Genomic DNA, 23,173 nt, shown 5'->3' with positions numbered 1-23,173 from the left:
TTTGCTCAGTTTGGGCCTCTGAATAAAATTGAGCTGTTTGTCCTCTATATTAGGCTATATTAGCCATAAAAGCCTGATGGATCAAAAATGATACAAAAAATACATGCATATGAACACTAATTGTTTTAAGGACTGTTATCTAATGTCAGCTTTACAGGGAAACACTAAACTGATGAAAGCAAAGCCCAGTATTTTGTTTAGCGTTGTAAGGCGCGCTCTGTTGAATGTCCTGAAGATGGCGCTGCTGTGCTGAAATGATCTCCATGAAACATTCATCATGATTATGAAAAGTTTCTCTTTGCTGTTCTTGCAGGAAGTAGGGCAGTGAATATAGATCTGTGAGCTGCAGTGGACGCAGGTGTCCAGGGAATAGAGCCGCTCCGGATGTGTCTTCATTTCCTTATTAGTGTATTTGTGGGCTGTATGTGCTGCATGCTGCATGCAACTGGGCTGATCTGACAGATTGATTGACAGGTGTGAAGTACTAACCAGCGCTGTTGTTCTCTTCCCATCTGCTGTCTCTTTCTGCCCTGCGTCGTGTCTCGCTTCAGATGACTAGATCGTGGCTTCAGCTGCTTCCCGGCGCCGCCGCCTCTCGCTTTACACCGCTGAACCTTCTGGAAACCCGTTCCCGACTCCTCCTGCAAAACCCTCAGCACTACGCCCTGCTTAAGGACTTGGGATGTGTTCAGAGGACGGGAACCTTAATTCCAAACCCTAGTGAGCTGCTTTGCTGTCTATATAGGCAGCTGTACTACATGAACGGCTCTTGAGGCAGCAACATGTGATGCACACAGTTGACTTAATCAATGTTTTATTTTCCCCAAATTCTGTTTTTAATTTTTCTGAATTCCATTTTAATGGTTAAATTAAATTGTAGTAATCAAATTATGTCGAGTTTATGGAAATCATGAAGCTTATACAATTTAACAACAATTTATTAAAAAATTAACAAAAATCACATTTATGAAATTAATTTTTCCCCAAATTATTTTTTTTTTTTTTTTTTTTTTTTTTCTTTTTTTTCTGGATTTAAAAAATATATATATTTTATATGATTTTATTTTATTTTAATAATGAAAAAGCATGTCTAATCAATTGAATTCATAAAACAAAAAACAGTTTTTAATTAATTAATTTATTTTTTACATTTTTTGTAAAAAAAAAAAAAAAAATTGTCCCTTGTCATTTAATGTAGTAATTTAATATCAAATTGAAATAAAAAACATGTCTAATCAATAGTTTAGTAACTTAACATTTTATTTTATTTTATTAATCAAAAAGCATGTCTAAAGTTTAATATTTTTTTTACATTTTTTATAATAGGGCCCTTGTCATTTAATTTAATTTAATTTAATAATTTAATATCAAATTGAAATAATAAAAAAAAAACATGTCTAATCAATTGAATTCATAAAACAACAAAAAAAATCATAATTTAACATTTTATTTTTACAATAAAAGGGCCCTATACAATTTTGTAATTTTCTTTTTTTTTTTTTTTTTGAAAATGTGTGAAAAGTAAAATTCCAAATCCATAATTTAATGTTATGATGAAAATGAAAAATGATGGTAATCAAATGAAGGCATAAAACATTTAATTTACAATTGATTTTAATATTTTTTTTTGATGCTAGTATTTTTCTAATAGCATGATACTCAAAAAACCAAACTAAAAACTGGGTAAAAAACAATCTTTTATTAATATTTTTAAATAGAATTTCGCTTAATCCACTGTCTTGGATGAGGTTTGTCACAAGGTATTCCTCATCCTAAATGAGGGAACAGCACAATCATGTCACCTAACCTTGTGTTGGGGCACAATATGATGCCTTAAAATACTGCCTATGTAGGAAGCTCACTAGGTTTTGAAACAGACGTGCTCCTCTGCAACACATTAACCCTGTAAAGCCTGACACATGAAATAAGTCAGAAAAATCTCATTTTTTGAAATGTAACAGGTTATTAAACCTATAGATAAAGTATATAAAAAAATGCATATCTGTTTTTGTGTTGGCTTTTATGGCTCTCAAAGTCTGATATAGTGAGAATATGCAGGAAAAACAGCTCAGTAAAGGCTTTTCACAGCAAAAAGCAACCTTTTTACAATCACACTAATGCTAAATAAAGTCTAAACTCTCAGTCAGACTCAGAAGGCTTGTACTTTTTCAGCAGATTAATCATTTAGAAATCTGTGTATCAAACATGACGCAGTTGGCTTTATAGGGTTAAAGAAACCTTTTCCTTTTCCTCTTCGGCAAAGTCATCTCAGGCTCACCGTACAGCAGCATCAGCGCGGCCGCGGGACGCTCCAAACAAACGCCACCGGAGGACGTCCCTCTGTGGGATCATGGGAGACGGGATCTTTTGAGGAAATAGTAGCTCAGAGTGAGAGTTGATATATCTGGTGATGACAGAACGCAGTCACACACGCCGATGCTTCTGTGTGTGTGTTTCAGCCTCGGGATACACACACACACACGCTCGATCTGTTTACTGTCAGGCCTTCCTGCTCATACAAACACATTTCACCAATTAAAGTCAACATGAAATGACAATTAGCCCTATTGACTTTGCTCATTTCTAGTCTCATTGTAAATGATTTATCTGTGTGCATGATCCAAAAAAAATGTCTAAAAGTACTTTATATTTTTGGCTGATGTCACCTAGGCTACTAGTTAATGTTAACCAGTAATCAGATATGTGTTTAAGGCTGTTGTACATCAAGTTATGTAACCCTTCTGAAATCTAGCTTGTAATTTAAAGTGATAAATGTTATGGAAATAGTATCAAATAGAAAGTAGATCTCCCACAATCCATTGCAAATAAATGTTCAGCTCAGACTAGGGTTATTATAGTTAACTAAAACTAAAAATAAATGTAAACCAAGGCAAAATTCCTCAATTTAACTTTATAAGCTAAAATAACTAAAACTAAAATAATGAAAGACTAACTAAAATAACTGCTAAAAATGACATAAACACAACAAAATCACTAAAACGAACTGAAATTACAATAAAAACTGACACTTTACCATAAGGTCACGTTAGTTAATGCATTAACTAGCATTAGAAGTACATATTTATTAATGTTAGTTAATGCCTATTATTGTTAGTTCATGTCAGCTGAGGTCTATTATTACATATTAACAAGTCTTTCGATTTCAATAGTGTATCAGTAAATGTTGACATTAACTAAGTTTAATAAATGCTTTTGAAGTATTTGTCATTGTTAACTACTGTAAAGTAATCAGAATATCAAAATATGAAACTATAATGATACTAACATAACACCTTTCAGTTTCTAGAAGTAAAATGGTTTGTGGATGCAGTTTCATGTTGACTTTAATTCTGTTCTCGTCTAAATATCCTCGAGAGACTTTATTTCTCGTGATGATCACAGTTTTGTTTATCATCATACAGCAGTCGCCCAAAGAGACGTGTTTACATCGTAAGATGCTTCGTGGACACAAACATGAACATTTACACGCTTCGTCCTCATGTCTGGCCATGTTAAAGCTCACTACTTTGTTGGAGACCTCAGCTGCCAAAGTTCATCACACACACACACAGCCTGTCTCAGTCCCGGCAGCGTTTATATAAGAGCTACTAGCAGACTGTCTGTCTGAGGCCAGAAACACTGGACATGAGCGACTGACGCAGATGCGATTGCTCAGCCAGATGACGATATTAATATAGGTAGCATTTTATCCAAATATTTCAAATAAAATTAGATATTAATTCGCACACTGTTGGCTTTAATGGTAGTTTTCAGACGTGTTTGTTTCTTTCAGCTGATGTATTTCCTGTACACAACTCTTTCTTTCAGCTTTATGTTTGTTTTTAGTAAATGCATGTGTTATTAATGATTGTTTTTCTTGTCATCTACGTGTACTTGTTTTTCTGACCTGTACTAAACACTGTCTTTTATTAAAAGGGCCGAAAATAACATTCATTATATTCATCTTCTGTCTGTGCATGCAAGAGTGCATTTTTAAAGGTGAAGTGTGTCATTTCTGCAACACTAGCAGTACCAAACCAAATAATAATAATGGTTGAACCAATATTTTTATGCTTTGGTGCTGCAAATGCCACAGAAATCACATGCTTCAGACTGTTTGTCTTAAACAACACACTGCTGTCGCTTCTTCCTCTCAGACTGCTGTACTCTTTATTACTTCTTCTGATGTATCTGTAGGTTTTTCTAGTGTCCACACAGCTAATAAAGTTTTTATCGACTGTATCTGGCTGTTTTCAGTCTGTCCTTGTACTTTGTAAATGTTACAGCTTGACAAATGACTTACACTGCTGAAGCATATCAATGATTTGGGGTTCAAACAGCATTGGACCCCATTCACTTTCACTGTATGATCAAAAGCAGAAGAAGGAAGGTCATGAGGGTGAGTAAACAACGACAGTATGTGAACTTTCCTTTTGAGTCGACTCACCATCATACTTACAGAAATGAACTTTACTTGTCTTCGTCATTGCGATGGCGTGACTTCGGTATCCGTGTGTGTTTGGGCGTCGTCTCTGCGGCAGTGTGTCCTGTGGGAGCTCTATGTGGGTCAGCCTGGCCTACTTGAGTCTGTTTTAGCGCTGGACGGCCTCGCAGCAGATGTGCTCAATCTGGAGTCGTTGTGTCCCTCGTTCTCCAGAGGACGGGAACCTCTGTTGAGTCCGTCTCTCATCCAGCTGTGGCCATTACACCATCAATCACTCGCTTTCTGTCAGAAAGACACTTTTTTTAATGTTTTGTCAGCTGGACATGATGCTGAAAACAAGGTGTTGAAGGATATACGTACAGTATATAATTTTCAGCATCATTACTCCAGTCTTCAGTGTCACATGATCCTTCAGAAATCATTCTGATATGATGACTTGGTGCTCAAGAAACATTTCTGATTATTATCAGTGTTGAAAACAGATCATATTTTAGTGGAAACAATGATGCACTTTATTTTTTAGGATTCTTTGAATAGAAAGTTCTAAAGAACAGCATTTATTTGAAATAGAATCTTTTGTAACATTATAAATGTCTTTACTGTCACTTTTGATCAGTTTAATGCATCCTTGATTAACTTAAACGTTTGAATAGGTTGGTGTTGTAGTATTTTATTATATTTTGTAATATTTAGTATTACTTACGTTTATTTAAAAATATAAGGCATAAAATATTATATGAAAAATATAATATAATATATTAATTTATACACAATATGTGTATAAAAGTTTTTTTTTTGTTTGTTTTATTTTTGTTTTTGACAGAGAGCTTTTACTGATGAAGTACAAACTTTCATCAAACATTTGTCTTTTTCTTTATACTTTCTTACTGACCCCGATATAGTATTTTATTATATTTTATACAACAGTTCTTTCTGGTTCTCGAATCTGATTGGCTGAGAGCCGTGCAATTTATTCTCCCAGTATCAGCAGTGGAACCGTTTTACCATTTGTATCACTCCGCTTGCGGCGACTGTCATGGCGGTTAAGCAAATCTGCCATATTTTATATAAATACTACTGCTATTATGTCACAAAATGTAGTTTTAAAGAGTTTTTTAGGCCAGAATGTATTTATTTAGACCTCATATATGCGAGTCAATTTTTACTATTTGTTTTGACGTTTTCGGAGATGTGAGCTCCAGGCCGTCAGCGGCTGTTCAGTGCTCGTGTACCTGCCGAGAACAGCTTAATTTTGGCCAGTGCTTCGGGTATTTGCCGCTGGCTCTTAGGTAGATATGTTTAGAAATATAATTAATTTGGGGTATATCAAACAGGCAATCTTTGGTCTTATTAATCTATTACTTGTTTCTTCACAAAACTATTTGGGTTAAGGGCAAGGCTCGAAATTGCGACCATTTTGCGACCTCAAAATATTTTTGGGAGCATTTGTGCGAGTGCAGATAATTGTTGAGGTGCGACCTGTTTTCATTTCTCTACAAAACGTTCGCTAATTACTGCACAGTATGTGCCAGCTGTGAGCTGATGCAGTAACCGGTCCATCGTTCACACAGCCAATTAAACCTCATCTTTAGGTTCTTAAATTTAAAGCAGATTTTAGTTTGGTTAGTATCAGTCATTCACTCCGTTGTCACGTGACAGGGAGCTAACTGTCACGCAAAATATAAAGAGCTGAAGAGAAGATGAAAAGAAACTACACAGGGCTCGCCATTAACACTTGAGTTTTTATATTTATAACATATGATACAGTTAAGCAACATTACATGACCAAGACCCTGAATAAAACCATTGAAAATGTAACACTGGTTTTATACAACAGTTCAATAAACCATAAAAAGTAGTTAAAATTAAATCACTTACATTTTAGATGCAATATTATCTGTTTTTGTTCTGTTTCAGCAGCGAAAATAGTTCCAAACAAAGATCGCAGCAGAACAATCGCGCATTTCATGACAACACAATCGTGTTTTCATTACTGAATGATTCAGCTTTTGAACTAATCGATTGAGTCAAATTCAATGACTCATTCATCAACAACTGTATCATTCTTGAATGAATCATCCGTTTGAATGAATCGTTTGAATGAATGACTCAATGTCTCACTCCTAAAGATGGTCACCTGCCGCCACCTACTGGCGGTTTAGTTTCATGTTTAAAAGTATCAGTCTTTCAAACATTTCTTATTTTTAAAATTAAAAAAAAATTAAAACGATCTCATAACATTAATTTCGTTGTAATTTTTCCGTGTAAATTGTTTAATTTGACTGGTAACAGCTCTATAGTGTCTTATGATTCTAATTAAATTTACTGATCAAATTTAAGAATTTAAAATGAAAGATTAGAGGAAAAAGCCCTTTGTAAAGGTAAAAAAAAATGCCCTCGGAGTAAATATCACAAATGTGCCGATTTTAAATGTCAAAGCTGAGTGAACACTTATTGCTTCAGAATAAATTTTATAGAACACAAGAATCCGATTTTTTCCAGACAAACAACATTTTTATTCGGACAAGCGAAAGACAAGGCTTTTTAGTTGTGGTGCTCCTAACTTTTTGAAGTTGTACCATGTAAAAAGTTAATTTCGGGCCCTGGTTAAGGGGAAAATTAAATTTCATAACTTTATATTTAGTCTATATATAACTTAAATCCTGTACTGGAGCACTACTTTTATACGTTTGACTGAATAGTTTGCTTGTTTTTGTCTTCTATAATGGCTATTGTTAGTTTAAATATTGTTCAATAAATAAGATTTTATATCAATAATATGCTGTATTTGGTATTAAGAAAAGGGTCTGTCAATAGTATCAGTGAAAGTTAAATTATTACACCATTAGATGGTGGCAAAGAACCATAGACTGAACAAGGAAGTTGTTTTAGCGCTGTGGGAAATCCCTGTAACTTTTAAAAGGACAAAGACAAAGATGTTGCGTTCCTCTTCGGACATTCAAACTAATTTTTTTTTTATAATGGATATAATATTATAGTATGGGAGAAAAAAAAATACTACGGAAGTCAATGGGGTCCATCATCTGTTTGGTTACCCATAGTTATTTTGGGTGAACTATCCCTTTAAAAGTAAATCTTCTGTCTTGTTTGTGGCCGTTTGTTGACCCTGCTCCTGTAGTTGTGCTGTAATATGTTGGTAAAGCCCTTCAGCTTTGGCGTCCTCGTCCCCTGATCGTCTCGTTCTCGTCTCGTTCCGCAGCTCTTAATTCTGCATTAGTTATTTTCGTAGAGTCTAATCTGAACTAAGGGTCAGTTTTGAGGATGTTTCTCTACCGATGAAGCAGCAGTTTCCCATAATCCCTGTCTGCAGAGGTGCTTTTCCTCATTCTTAGGATTGGTCTTTTAGAGATTTGTGCTGTATTTTGAATCGTTTGTAAGCCGTTAGCATTGCATAAGCGCTCAAATCCTGAGGATAAGCGTAAAAAAGATCAAGGGAGCAGCAGTTTTGGGCCTCCTGCGGTGGAGACGCACTAATGGAGTGGACGGGGTCGATCAGGAGGTGCAGTGGTGCGGTCAGACTGAGGACACACTCCTCCTCGTCTTCATCTTTACGCTGTTTACTCTCCTCGCTCTGTTTCTTGCATTTTTGACGCCAGGATTGCCCTCCGTCCTTTTCTTCCTCTAACCTCCCCTTCTCTTCCTCTTCCTCCTCTTCTTGTTTTCGTTATGGTAGTTCTTCATCTTGTTGTTGTTGTTATTCGTCTTTCTCCTTTTTCTTTACCGTCTTTCTTCCCTTTCCTCATTTTCTTCATGTTCTTCTTTGTTGTTCTTCTTCTTCCTTTTCCCCTTCCTCTTTTTTGTCTTCCTCTTCTTCCTCCTCCTCTTCTTTCTCTTTCCCTTCCTCCTCCTTCTTGTGCTTGTTCTTCCTCTTCTTCCTCTTTTTCTTCCTATTCTTTTTCTTCCTCTTGTACTTCATCCTCTTCTTCTTGCTCCTCTTCTTTCTCTTTCCCTTCCTCCTCCTTCTTGTTCTTCCTCTTCTTCCTATTTCTTCTTCCTCTTCCTTTTCCCCTTCCTCTTAATCTTCCTCCTCTTCACCTTCCTTCTTCTTCTTCTTCTTCCTCCTCTTCCTTCTTCTTCCTCTTGCTTCTTCTGCATCTTCTTCCTCTTCCTCTTCTTCTTCTTCTTCATCTTCCTCATCTTTTTCCTTTTTCTTCCTCATCTTCTTTCTTTCTCTTCCCCTTCCTCCTTCCTCTTCCTCTTTTTTGTCCTCTTCCACCTTTGTCCTCTTAATCCTCTTCTTCTTCATCTTCTGCTTCTTCTTCTTTGTCTTTCTCTTCTTCCTATTCTTCCTTTCTTCTTTCCCTTCCTCCTCCTTCTTCCTCTTCCTTTTCCACTTTTGTCTTCTTCTTTTTCTTCCTCCTCTTCTTCTTCTAAAACCTCTTCCTCTTCTTCTTCTTCTTCTTCTTCTTCTTCTTCTTCTGTCTTCATCTCCCTCATCTTTTTCCTTTTTCTTCCTCATCTTCTTTCTCTTTCTCTTCCTCTTCCACCTTCTTCCTCTTCCTCCTCTTCTTCTTCATCTTCTCCTTCTTCTTCTTTGTCTTTCTCTTCTTCCTATTCTTCCTTTCTTCTTCCCCTTCCTCCTCCTTCTTCCTCTTCCTTTTCCACTTTTGTCTTCTTCTTTTTCTTCTTTATCCTCTTCATCTTCTTCTTCTTTTCTTCTTCCTCCTCATCCCCTCTCTTCTTTTTCTTCTGCTTCCTCTCATCTCATTTTTGTTTATTTCTCCTTCTTCCTCTTTATTGTTTGTGGAGATGATTCTCATGGTGTGAGGAGTGTATTAGCTCTGACAGATTTCAACAATAATTTAAGACGATTCACTCGTCCTGCTGAGAGCAAATGTTCCCTTTATCATGCATCATATGCAGTTCTTCATCTTTATGTGAAGACTAATAGTTTCATGCAATAAAAGGTGATTGTTTAGTCTGATATTTGATGAATATTTGTCAGATATCCTGTTGTAGGGATGCACTTTACATCCATATATGTTAATTGGATGAGTAAACATGACCTTAAACCAGCGTAATGATGTCCTCCTTAAAACCAAGTAGTCGTTTGTATAAATTAGTTTGGGCTTATTTTGCACATCCATATTAAGGGTCAGATAGATCGTTTCTGGTGCAAGACACCTTGTCAATCATGATTAATGATGGGGGAAATAAATAAATGCAATTAAAATGAAGAACATGGCCGTTCTGATTCATCATTCGTGGATAACTCTATTAGTTGTGTTTTCTTGGCAACAGTATTATCACATTTATCACAGTATTAAATGCAGACACAGATCCCTCTATCAGTGCTTTGACACATTTGGTGCATTTGTCCAAGGTGTTGTGAGCTATAAAAAATAAGATCCGGTGGCAGACATGGATAGAAAGTCATCCGTGAGGTCACGCGGACTCTCTCATTGCACTGCTTCCTCTGGCAAATGTGTCATGAGATGCGGATCGTTTGCCCAGCGTTTCAACACGCTGCCTGCGTCCTCATTGGCAAAGTCGTAAAAATAGACGTGGTCTGTGCGGCCCATGGGAGCTTTGGAGGCGCACAGACACAGAAATGGGAAGAGAGACAGAATTGCTGTCCACAAATATATATCAGAATGATACTGGGGGTTAAGGTAAGATTGAAGGTCACATCCAAAAAAAAACAGAACCAAATCTTTTGCAACATTATAAATGTCTCTTTTGATTTAATTTAATGGAATAAAAGTATGATTTTCTTTGAAAAAAATCGCACTGATTAAAAAACTAACAAAAAAATTGCTTTTTGACCTTTTTGTAGCTTGAAGTCCCCTGGTCACTGTGAAATTAGCAGCATAAACATTCAGTTAAACATCTTTTTTTGCATTCCATGAAGTAAAGAAAGAAACTCATACTGGTTTGGAAAGAACACAAGGATTGCTAAATGAACAACAGAAATTAAATTTTTGGGTGAACTATCCCTTTAAGGAAGAAGCAGGTCATCTGATTCTGTGTACAGCAGGGTTATTATAGTTTGCTTAATCTAAAACCACATATTTTTAAATTGAAATGACTGTTAACCGAAATAAAATACAAAAACAAAATAAACTTGATAAACCTGACCATGTTATATTTCAAATCTGAAATGTTTTTCAAGATCATGTCATGCGTTTTTTATTTTGAGAAGACTCTAAAACGCTGATGTTCATCGTCATCTTCTAAGCATCCATTCACTGTATTGTCTCTATTGTTTTGTGGTGCAAACTGCATTCAGTTTCAGTCTTCCCTGCACACATTCACACCTCTCTGGCTCTAATTCATTTCTTTTGTCTTCATTTTAATTACTGACGACTTTCTATTCACACTGTTTTAATCCCTCATTTCTTTGATCAAAACTCCCACTTCACCTTCTTTGAAACTGTATCAAATGCCCTCCTTAAACATTTCAGTTAGCTTTGCTATTAAAGATGATTCATAAAAATAACATATTTGCTTAGCTAGGTGGCTAGTTGGCTAGTTTATCTTAGCACACCATCAATACACAACAATTTATGGGATTAAAACCATGTTTTTACTCCAGACGGTTGGGTGTCTTAAATAACCTTCTGTGATCTGACATGGCTTCGGATAAGAAAAATCAGACAGATGCATATTTGATATCTGGACATCTGACCTGCGTCGAAACGCTTCAGTTTCGATTCAAGCCACCACAAGGCGAGGGTGACATGTTGACCACAAAGATCGTATTATGAAACTGGTGTGCCTGTATTTGCTTGCATTAAAACTCACATCTTTTTTACTGAGTTGGAAACTTAAAAGCAAGCATTCAGGAGCATAGAAACTGGTTTTCAACCTCTGATTTTTATAAATAAAACCACTTCTCCTGCAACAAAGTGATCATTTAGCTGTTTTTGTAATTTAACCAACCGCTTGATACTCCAAATAACACTAGATTATGATGTATATTCAATGCCCCAGATCATCCGTACTGATATTGAGGCTAATAATGTGTCTATGTGTGAGATTTGCCTCATGACTGACTTGATTTTAGCTCAAGAGCACAGACAGTGTGTAAACCGAACTGAACCCCCCCTCTAACCCGGAGACCGCATCCCACCCGGAGGTCCGGACCGGGTTCGTGGTGCCTACAGTGCCGCTGTGACTTTGCTTCCGTACTGTCACGTCTTTTCAGCGTCATCCGCTCTGAGCCGCCGGGTTTGTGGCAGGGTGCCGCGTCCAGAACCGCCACTTCGGATCAGGCTGCCGGCCTGGATTGAGTCAGGAGGTTCCTCACCCAGACGGGACCATGAGTTCACAGCGTGCCAGTCAGAGACGCGACTCAGGCCCGAGCCGCCGGAGCTCTGCGCTTTAACCGAGTTAGGCTGCGTGTGATGTATGAGAGTCTGTGTTGGCCGTGGTGTGTTGTGTGTTTGAAATGGGGCAGGTGAGTTGAAGGCACGGATTTATAATCTTTAATCAACAGACGTATCATTTTCTGTCCGGTTTACAGGCAGCGTGAGTCCACTGACGTCGTGGAAAGAGACACAAGGGGACGTACGACCGCATCAGACTGACCAGCAGACGTTTGGGACAGACCTACTATCAGGTGAGTTTCGGCGTTACTCAAAGAACTAGTTCACAATGCAGATTATTCTGCTCCAGATTCACCCATTTAAACAGCAAGAGACTGGCCAAGCAAAACTTGTTTTGTTTTATCTAACTTTTAAGGATGGTTTTATCTTGTGAAAATAGATTATACAGTAATAATATTTGACCAGGATCCCTTATTGACTTGTGATGGATATCTCGTTTACTTGCTGCAACAAAACTCTTTGATGACATTAAGCTCACAATCTTTGGCAAATCTGGTGTTTAGTTCTTCCTAAGTAGTGATCATTGTGTCTGCCTAGTAATATGACTTTGTTTCCATATGAAATCCACTTCCAAAAGTTGTGTAAAGTCAGCCAGTCAGATTAGCGACTGCCAGATGGAGAAAGTGTTTTCCAGATTTGTGTGCGGCATGAGTCAGACGATCAGTGAACAGGATGGAAAATGAGACTATTTCTTACTAAAATTATATTTAGGGTGTATATTTATTATAGAGGAAGTTCTGGTTGATTGCTAGAACATGTAATCTTCTGGTCGCTCATTCAGTGTCCTGTTTTGTGGTGCAGCAGGTGAAAATGATCCATTAGTGAAGTCAATCGTTCATGACTGCAGCACAGACACTGCTTAGAGTTGTTTATAATGTGAGGCATCATTGCAGTTGCTGTGATCTTTTGATAAACGACACATGAATGTTTAAATCTGTCTGTTTCCTTTCAGTAGTGAAAACCGGCTGCTTGTGACGGCTTGTTTTTGGTCTCTCTCTCTCTCTGTAAAGCCCCTTACAAAGCACTCGTCACTTTTCTTCCCTCATTGAAATGCAGCTCAGCATCTGCGCACTTGTACGACACGCCCTGTTGTTTATCTTCTCTCTCCCTCTTTCTCTAGACTCAATGTCTGGTTTTCCTGATCAGTGGGGCTCACAGTCCAGCCCCCCGCAGATGATGGACAGCAGTCCGATGGGACCGTTCTCAGGTGACCACCTTCACTGACCTCACTTTATAAACCAAAATCACCTCATCTCTCAGATCATTATAGCCATAAACAGTTTGTAATTTTCTGGAAATGTTTAATAAATTCAGTGTAAAAATATATATACAGGACTAACATTTTTAACCATAAAGGTAATTTAATCATAAACTTACTATTGTTTTGCATTAAAAACTACAGTTAGTAATAATATTATGTTTATTTCTTGGAAATGCATGTTTGATAGTACAGCATTGTTGAGATGCAGATAAAATGATCTTTTAGTAAAAGTAAAGTGCAATTTTTTTGATATTCTACTCTTATTAAATGTACCATTGGTCTTCTATAGTACCACTGAACTGACCGACGGCTTCAGTGATTATAAACGGAGAGCTCTTTACTTTTAATTAGGTAGCAATTTTATTTATTTATTTATTTATTTTTATTTATTTTTTTCCATAGGACTTTTCCAACTTCATACTGCAGTACAAAGAAAGTGCTTTGAAATTGTTGCCAAAAATTGATTTCTTGATGATTTCATTGTGATTTCATAGTTTAAATATAAATTCAAAACCAAACCTGTGAAAAAAATTTATATATTTGGGAGTTCAAATGGCTAATAAGCCAATAAGTGGTCCTCTGCCTCCATCTGCTGGTCTTTTTTTATTTTTAAATAAAAGTGTTCATTTGCCACCAAGTGTTTTCCTACATCTTGCAACTTTTAGTTTTACAAATGGGGACAATCTTTGAATGATGTTTTTGGTCATCACATTAAAAATAACATTTAAATTCGATAATATTTAGAGCTTTGAAGTGCTGGAAAAACTGTGAAGCACTTTAAAAAGTGCTTGAATTGTACCCTGAAATGAATAATGTAAAAACATTCGACTATTTCTGTGACAATACCATGGTTACAGTTAGTGTTACTACATTAAATCCATGGTGAATGTTGGTGATTTGTGAACTGAAAAGCCTTTTATAACTTGCTTGTTCATAGCACAATGTCTCTCATGGTTTCCACGCTGTTTGATCTGATATCTATGGTTTATAACAGAGAATTTTGTGCTGAATTTGAATGAATTCTCACTAGATCTTGCACTGGATCTCCCAGCTCTGTGTAGTCACATGATCAGCCCGTGAGTAAACCTGGGCTTTGTTTGAAATTGCCCCTTATACCCTCATTCACTATTCCCTACATTAGTCCACTAATATAGTTTACTTATAGAGTGAATCAAAACAAGTGAGTGAATTCGGACACTTTTGAGTAATAATGTAATGAAAGATTTATCTCGAACTCTGTCATGGAAACTAGTTTGTATAAAGCTTAATTAAACAATTTAATCAATTAAAAATAAATTTATACCTGTATGATATTACGCTGTACCAACATTGGATCAGCGGTTTGGAAAGTGGATGAATCAGGCGCCATCTTCTGGTCTGACACGATAATTCATTCAACGCACGACAATCACAGTGCATTATTGGTATTCTCTAGCCATTGAATGTGCAACTTGTTATTGCGGTGCATTGTGGGATTGAATGAGTGCACTTGATATTGTCTACTATGTTTTCGGGCACGCCTACAAATGGCCGTCTCCTGTTTAAGGGTATAGGGGGCGATTTCGGACACAGCTCTGTTCTGAGCTTGTATATTATTTGTCCGATCTGATAAACTGTCAGAGTTGCGCAGTTTAAACGAAAAGCACAGTTTCATTCCGCTTTCGTTTCGCTTGCCCTGTTTCTCATATTCAACAGAAATGACATGACTGCATCTTTACAAATTGAGCTGTGGGTTGTTTGTATATATATATATATATATATATATATATATATAATCTATCAGAGGTTTAATAATCATCATTCTAATGTAATTTAGCTGCTTTTTCAGTGCTTTCACCCGCCCGTTAATTATGCGCTTTTATTTGTTCAGTGTCATCTTGTTGAATCTCTCTCCGGCCATTAATTAGGTTTACTAAAAATGTGCGTCCGGCAAAACAACACCTCTAATTACCCCTGACCTCTTTTAACGGAGATCTCCTCCTCCTGCTATTCCTGTTTTGAATGTGATATACATCTACAGTACCTACTAGTTATACTGGTTATAGATGTTGGAAAACTTTCAAGTTCATGGCATCATTGTGTGGCAACATCACAGACTCCATATCTGGTCATGCTGATAAATAAAGATTTGATATGATATAACCTGGAGCTTTTATTCTGCACTGTAATGGGCCACATTAGAACTAATGGTAGTAATGATAATGAGCATGAATTCATTAGAAGGGTAAATGAACAGCCCTGTTTTTCCCTGGAAAGACAATAGCTGATGATAGCGCTGGTTTAAAGGGGCTCTTGGGAGGTGATGAGTCACGCTCCCATCAGAATTCAGCTCAGATGCGACACTGACACAATCGTGTCTAACGGTGGATTTCACCACCTGTTACAGACCTCACTCTGTGTCTTTCATACCTGATGTGATACAGAAACGCACATGTCTGATCTGATAAATGTGCATGACAGATACATGCATATATTACAGTGTTACAGATGCATCTGCATCTCAGCTGATAGTGGAAACCGTTGAAATACCAGGAGAAACTTGCCTATAACTTGTCTGATTAAAAAAAAAAAAAACAATAACGTGACAAGTCAAAATGTTAGCATCATGCTAACATGCTAATGTTATCATTGCCTAGCTGTTAAAACATGCTAAGAACATGTTAAAAAAATGTTAACACATAATCATAACATCTATTGAAGCATTAAAACGTTATCATCATGCTAATGACATGCTAACCATGTTAAAATAATGTTAAACATATTAGCATCTTGATAAAAACAGGTTAACATGCTGACCATTTTGTCATGATGTTAATAATGCCAGCAAAATGTTGATCGTGTTGGCATCATGTCATGCTAAGAACATATGTTCATCTATTGAAGCATTAAAACATGTTAGCATCATGTTAATGATATGTTAATGATATGTTAACCATGTAACGTTAAACATAAGAATCCTTGTTGAAACAGGTTATCAACATGCTAATCATGTTAGCATTAATGCTAACAACATGTTAAATCATATTGTCAAGATGTTAATAACATGTCAGCAAAATGTTAATCGTATTAGCATCATGGTAATGTTAAAATCGGTAATGTTAAGAACATGTTAAACGTATGCTAACAACATCTATTGAAGGATTAAAACATGTTATCATCATTTTAATGAAATGCTAACCATGTTAACAATGTTAAATATATTAGCATCTTATTAAAAACATGTTAACAACATACTAATCGTGTTAACAGAATACAAGCAATATTAATCGTGTTAGCATTAATGCTAACAGCATGCTAATAATTTTGTCATGATGCTTATAACATGTTAGCAAAAAACTGAGCGTGTTAGCAACATGCTAATCATATTTGTATCTTGTTAAAAACTTGTTAGCAACATGTTAATTGGGTTAGCATCATGCAAGCAGCACACTAATCATGTTAGCATCATGTTTTGCAACATGATAATCTTGTTAGCATGTGATTAACAACATGCTAAATGTGTTAGCAACATGTTAATCTTGTTAAAATATGCTAATAATGCTAGCATATTTTGACTTGAGACAGTATAGGGGGGGCAGTGTAGTTGCGCACAGCGAACACCACTCACATTTTCGTTTCTAGTTGAGTCTAGTTATTATTATAGTCAAAACCTCAATAAATTTTATTACTCTAATTTCACATTCTAAAAATGTCTTGAACAAGTAATCTTTATGGTGTAAAACCACAAGTACATGGTGTGATGAAATATTATGTCATGTATTTGACTTTTACTCTGAATTTCTCTGAAACCCATAGGTTTCTCTCAGCCTAGCGCGGCGTCTGTGGTGATCACAGGTGCTGCTCCTCTTCAGACAGAAAGACCGTCTGGTGTGGCCGAACCACAGGGTTCACAAGCTGCTCAGGCCTCCGAAGCCCCCAAAATACCAGCTGAACCCCTGGCAGCAACGACACCCAAGAGCCCACTGGACACATCTGCAGGTATGTACACAAATACCATGATGTTGAGTAAATATCTTTCTATGAGGCAGTACTGTGTGTATATATATATATATATATATATATATATATATATATATATATATATATATATTAGTGTGACAAATCAGTATAATCATCTTCAAATGCTGTTCATGCCCTTAATATGTAGTCTGTTTCCCTCATGTACTTCCCATGTGTTTTGTATTAGGGATTATGGGATTCCTGCAGGAGCCCCTGTGGAGCAAATTTCTAATCCATCAGTAATTAAAACTATTGCTGTCCACTAGGGGGCACTATAACTAGTGCTAGATGGAGTTACATTATCAGTTGTCAAAGCTAGTCAAATCCATCCTTTCTGGTATCCCAGGGGCCTTTAAGGGTTCCACAGCTGTATAGGGTTAGTACAGTGCAGCTGAGACCTAGAGTCATGTTGCTGGTTTAAATCAAGCTCCAGAATTCTGCCAGGTTTGATGCTCAGGGATGGTTGTTGATGTGCAAACACTGTTATGCACCTACCAGATGGAGGTGCAGACCTGTGGAGTCACATTAACTCATGCACGAGTCAGTTATCAAGTGCGTGATCGTTAAATCACCCATCTGTTTCTTTTATCACACAAAACACCTTACGTTATAGACCTTATTATCTTCCAAGACAAAGATATCTGGGTCAGTCAGCCATGTCATCTAGTGTCCAGTCATTTAGTATACGAGTCATCCTGCATTACTAGGACACTCTACAAATTCAAGCCTCACAAATCATTATTTCTGCTTGTTACTTCTGATAGAGGAGACCAGATCTTGTACACAAATGAGCTTTGCTTGACCTCAGTTGCTTAGTCTGCTTCGTGCACATCTTCTGCAAAAATGGAAAAGAAGCAACACTGCTTTACTTTTTTTTTTTTTGTTTGTTTCAGTAAAAACATCTAAAATCAATTAAACGTTTTACTTGAAAAGCAACCTTGCCTAATATTAATAAGACATGGAGATAAGAGATTGTATTTTGAATAATCGTACTGGCAGATTTTTTAAAACTTGTTTTAAACTTGTTTATCCTTGTCTATAAAAATCTGCCTGTGCAGTAAGATAAAATACATTCTTATTCAAGATACAGTCTATAAAAGTTCTTTGTGTTGCTTCTCAAGCAGATTATTCTGGGATAAAGGGATTTTTAGATATTTAAAATGGAAAATTGGTCATGAATACCTGTTTAGAATAAAATGTAGCTTTTTAAGAACTGTTTACAAGATTCATCAGTATTTTACATCAGTTACTATTTCTTAAAGTGTAATGAAACCCCCTCATTTCAGCACCTTAATTTTGAGAAATGCAATGGAATTTATTTTAAATTCTTAACTCATCTGTCACACTCCTAAATGAACTGCTTTAATATAAAAATTAAATAATGCAAGGAGCTTCATGTATTAGTTTTGACTATATTGTATATTTTAGTATAATTGAAATACTGTATTGACCAATCAGCTTCGAGGGTTGTGACACTCTCAAAAGGTGTCTGATTTAGATCATTGTAGGTTGTAAGGAATATCATATACATCTGTCTGAGAGTGTAAGGGGTTATTGAGAAGTTAGGGAATGCATTTGTGCATGTGTGAGAGAGTGTAAAAGGGAGTTAGTGCTGCACTAATTTCCTTTCTTCTTTGTATATGAGGTGTCTTTGGTGACTGCTGGTCCAGTGAGGCTGGTATTCCATCTGACCTGCCCTTCACACCCAGCGTTTCCACCATTATCAGTCGCCATGCCAGTCACTTGGTAGAGAGCCCAAATGACACTGCTGACCCTCAGTGGTCCCCGAGAGATAGGGACACTGAGGAGAGGGAAGGTGAAGGATCTGACCGTAAGAAGGAAAAGAAGAAGAAAAAACGGAGACCCAGGGACGAGGTTTATGACTTCCATGCGGAAATGCAAAGTGAAAGTGCTTTATCCGAAAGCCCCCATCAGTCGTCCCCACACAAGGAAGACGGAGGTTGGGAAGACGTCGGGCGTATTGGTGGGAGAGTCAAGAAGCCGAAAAGCCGCAAGAAGATACCAGAGGAATGGGCGATCCATGCCGAGCCCTTTGTCCCTGCTTCGGCCTCTATGCCGCAGGATTTTGATTTTACCCAATCACCCCTTGAAGTTGACAGCGGTCTAGTGTCATTTTCTGAGGACTACACCGATGAGAGTCTCATTCCATTGTCTCTTACCCAAGATCTTCTGTCTCTGACAGCCACTTCCCCACAATCCACAACACATCTTGAACCTGCAATACCCTCCCCAAAGTCTCCCGGTCAAGCCCCCGGCCAACACCCCTTGTCCATGTCGTCTGGCTTCCATGATATCATCATGGAAACGGAAGAAGTTTTCAACCTTCCGTCACCTTTGGGCAAAACCGATTCTCTTGTTTGCAGCCTCAATGACGCTCAGCCTTCTCCTGGTGGAACATTTGAGGAGGCCATGTTTGGACAAGAACACCCCTACACTGCTTCCATGGGCACCCAAGAGTCACAAGTGAAGGAACCCCAAGCATCCACCCCTGGAAGCACTTGTTTTGTACCACCGATGGAAGCACTAATCTCAGCACCGCCGTTTTCTCCATCTGGACCTGCGTGGTCTCTTAATAACCACAATCAACCTTTTGATCTTGAAGGTGTTTCCTTTGAAACCCAAATCCCGGTTCCTGCGCCTCTTCCTTCACCAAAGAGCAAAGCCCCAAAGGAACCAAAATCCAAACAAGGCAAGAAGTCCAGTTCATCCTCATCAAAAAGTCCAACGTCCCCTGATGCAAAGTTACCCTCTCCCCAGAATTCCGGTCTGAATCCGGCCGCTCCGCCATTCTTCCCTAGTTTTGCAGAACCTCGGGAGCACGCTGGAGGACTGCCCATCACATTGGAAGGTTTGTTGAGGACAATTGGGAACGGGATCCACTTAATGCATGGCTGTGTGGATTCAAAGCCTGGGCTTGAGTGATTAAACTGCACACCCCAATAACTAACATATCACCCCGTCAGCTGGACGCAAGGGTCAGGGTTCGCTCAAAGCGGGTTGGCTTAGTTTAGCTTGGGTGTTTCTTCCACAATGAATGACCAACTGTGTGCAAACAAGCACGAATCCCCCCATTAACCTTGTGATCCAGGGTGTACTGTACTAATCAAAACGCTTTGGTTTGCAGTTTGTCAAGGAGGTGTTGTTGATCCCTCACAATATTGCATCTCCACTCTGCTGTTGTGATTTGTTTCTTGTACTACCACTGGTGGCACCTAACAGTGACAATCTTCTCTCTCGGTTTCCCACCACCCAATTCTCTTCTAGCACTTTTTAGTGTGAAAATATACCACCCTCGTCACTTTTGGCGCTTTTCCACTGCATGGTACGGCTTGGTACGGCTCACTTTTGGGGGGGTTTCCACTGTGTACAGTACCTAGTACCTTGGTTGAGGTTCCAAGTGAGCCGTACCTTTTCTAAAATGTGACGTGTAAAGTCTGCAGATCACTGATCATCACTACTAGCATCACTGGATTTGCAACACGAAACACCAGACCCGCTAGATTTAAATAGTAAGCAACAACTACCACAGTATCATATCATAAATGACTTGCTTTAAACAACTGTCGCACGCAACTTGAAAAAAAAAGAAATGGCTGTATCATGGTCAGTAGGCAAGGTGCCGGTGCAACGATAACGATCAGTCTGTAATCCCACCCACTTTGAAGCGGTACTGAACTGCAGTGGAAAAGCAAACTGAGCCAAAATAAAGCAAGCCGAGTTGTACCAGTCAGTGGAAAAGCTCCTTTTATGAATGTATATGATGTGCAATACAGTTGTTAGTGAAACTTTTTTCCTTTCTTTTTTGTCTCCTCTATGTTCCTCGACATCATCTGTTTCAACTCGCCAATTAGGTAAGTCAACATTTCTTCAGTTATTGCTTTCTCTTTTTGTCTCTTTATGTTGTGAAAAGAGTGTATTGTGTAACATCCTCTACTTTTCATTCATAACTTGTTCTACTTCCCATTAATTGCTGTAGCAGTCTCATAACCAGATGTAGGTGATATCTGGTTAGCGGATATGCAACAGTGATTTGCAGCTTCAAAGTGACTGGAGGTCATTCATTGTTAATGAAATTTGAGTGACCATCACCTTTGGTGATGCAGGAGCGCAACTTTATGCAAACGTTTAGCCACGTTACTATCAATAATAGAGCAGACTAATACTTCTATTATCATTATTATTTTAGTTACAACTTTACAGTGTCTTTGTTACATATGTTACATTTAGTTACTATAGTAAAGTAACTATAAACTATGCATAAGTACATGCAACTAATCCTAAACCAAACCTAACCCTATAGTAAGTACATGTAGTTAATATATATTACTCAGTACTTAAATGTATAATTACAGTGTAACAAAGACACCTTAGTGTATATCCATAAACTAGTCTGTTTTCAGGAAAGCATTTATAATCGTAAACAAGATACACAAGTGTCGTATTTAAATGGAATATTGTCATAATCCCAGAAGGCATAGCTGTGAGTAAGGCATTGCTTTTCCGTGGAACACACTACTCACACTATTTATACTTCAGAATGTCATAGAACAGTGCACAAGTACACAAATTGGGACGCAGCTAGAGTTTGCTTTCTTCTATCTTTTTACCCTGTTCTCACTCTGAAATACGTCACATTACAGAAGTAAACTAGGTTGTGAATGTTATTAAATGTTGACTTTATTAACCTCAGCAACTGCAGAAAATACAGTGTAGTATATCTGAAAATGTCCGATTTCTGGTTTTAGAGTCTGTGTGTGTAGCGCCTTTATTAGTGTGTGTATATGTGTGTTTGGGCGCGTCTGACACAGCTGTCTCTTTCAGTTCTCTGTAATTTTCGGCTCTTTCTCCAGCGGGGAGGGACTCTGTCACTGAGGGAGCTACTTATACACTCCGGGAGACAGGACATCAGCGTTCGGTGTCAGACTTACCAACATGCAAATTAATGACAGTGTACCGTAATGTGCGAGTGTGTTGTACTATGAGCGCATGAGCTGAAAATAAGAAAATTGTGAAAGCTCAGTGTCAAATATCACATTAGAGTGAATTCTATTAATCCATGTTGTGTTGCCAGCAGTAATACTCTGCTTGATGAATGTTTCTAAATCATCTCTCTGCTTTAGTAAAGGAAAGTAGACACCATATGAATCATATACTTTTTTTGTTATTAGTGTATTAGCTGTGATTCTATAATATTTTTTTGGGTTGAAATTATGTCAAAAGCTTGCAGTCCTCTCAAAATGCCCAATATCTGTCAACAACAATGTTGCAAAGACGCATCTTTAATGCTTTTTGTAGAGGATGTTTCAAAGTAAGATTTTCTGTAGCCTTGAGTACATCCTGTGGAGATCTCTGAATGGCGTTGGTTGTTTTGGGTCGTGATGTGTTTTATGTGGTTTTGCTCTTGTGAATCTGTGAGACGCTCTCGATTGTGACTGAGTAGCATGTGTTGTTATGAATGGTGGAGTGTGAACACATACAGCACAGACGCTCTGAGTGACTCAGCTCTCCTTTTGTTCAGACAGACGCTTGTTATGAAAAAATAGACACTTGAGTTTGGTTGTTTCTCTCTCTGCTTTGGCCGTTGAATTGCTTTCACAAGTGTTGTATTTGTTAAGATGCTGTGTAAAGTTGAGAATTTAGAGATGGACCTCCAGAAAAGCAGAAAAGTGCATTGAAAAAAGCAATATCCCATTTGAAATGTCATTGCAATATTGCATTAAATTCAAATTTGGTTGCACTCGATGTAGCTTTTTTGTTTTGTTAGTTTTGTTTTGTTTGTTTTTTGGAATACAAAATTGTGTTATACACCATAGAACGTTTCTTTCCCCCAGGTTTGTGTCATACGTAATATAGTGCCTGCCTAGTAAAAGGAGGCCAGTAGATGTTTGGAAGCAGATGTGAGGTGTATTTTTAGAGTCCAGAGGTTTTTCGAGGTTGTGATAGTCAGCACAGGACTCAATGGGAGGATCTTACATAAGTAAACCATGCTGAGAAGACAGGCGTACGGGGACACCAGCCTCTTGGCATCACCCGACCCAACTAAACACCCTCTGAGTCGGAGGATTGACAGCGGCGCTACACGACAGCTTTGGTCTCCAA

The 23,173-nt window shown here is 37.7% G+C and overlaps 1 protein-coding gene across 7 annotated transcripts in view; it reads left to right on the top strand.

The window, feature by feature from the left end:
- Positions 1-23,173, top strand: part of LOC137014433 (microtubule-associated protein 4) — a 77,438-nt gene that overhangs the window by 20,535 nt on the left and 33,730 nt on the right. For 6 of the 7 annotated variants that reach the window (XM_067378737.1, XM_067378736.1, XM_067378741.1 and 3 more), the window contains exons 3-6: positions 11,931-12,026; positions 12,914-13,000; positions 16,850-17,032; positions 18,699-19,922. In XM_067378737.1, the coding sequence (XP_067234838.1) occupies positions 11,931-12,026; positions 12,914-13,000; positions 16,850-17,032; positions 18,699-19,922 (1,590 nt within the window). The remainder of the gene's footprint in view (positions 1-11,930; positions 12,027-12,913; positions 13,001-16,849; positions 17,033-18,698; positions 19,923-23,173) is intronic. The other variant, XM_067378742.1, reaches the window with a different exon arrangement.

This window comes from Chanodichthys erythropterus, chromosome 23 (genome assembly GCF_024489055.1).
Source record: "Chanodichthys erythropterus isolate Z2021 chromosome 23, ASM2448905v1, whole genome shotgun sequence".
NCBI lineage: Eukaryota > Metazoa > Chordata > Actinopteri > Cypriniformes > Xenocyprididae > Chanodichthys > Chanodichthys erythropterus.
Note: the sequence above shows the minus strand (reverse complement) of the source record. Positions and strands in the feature narration are given on the sequence as shown.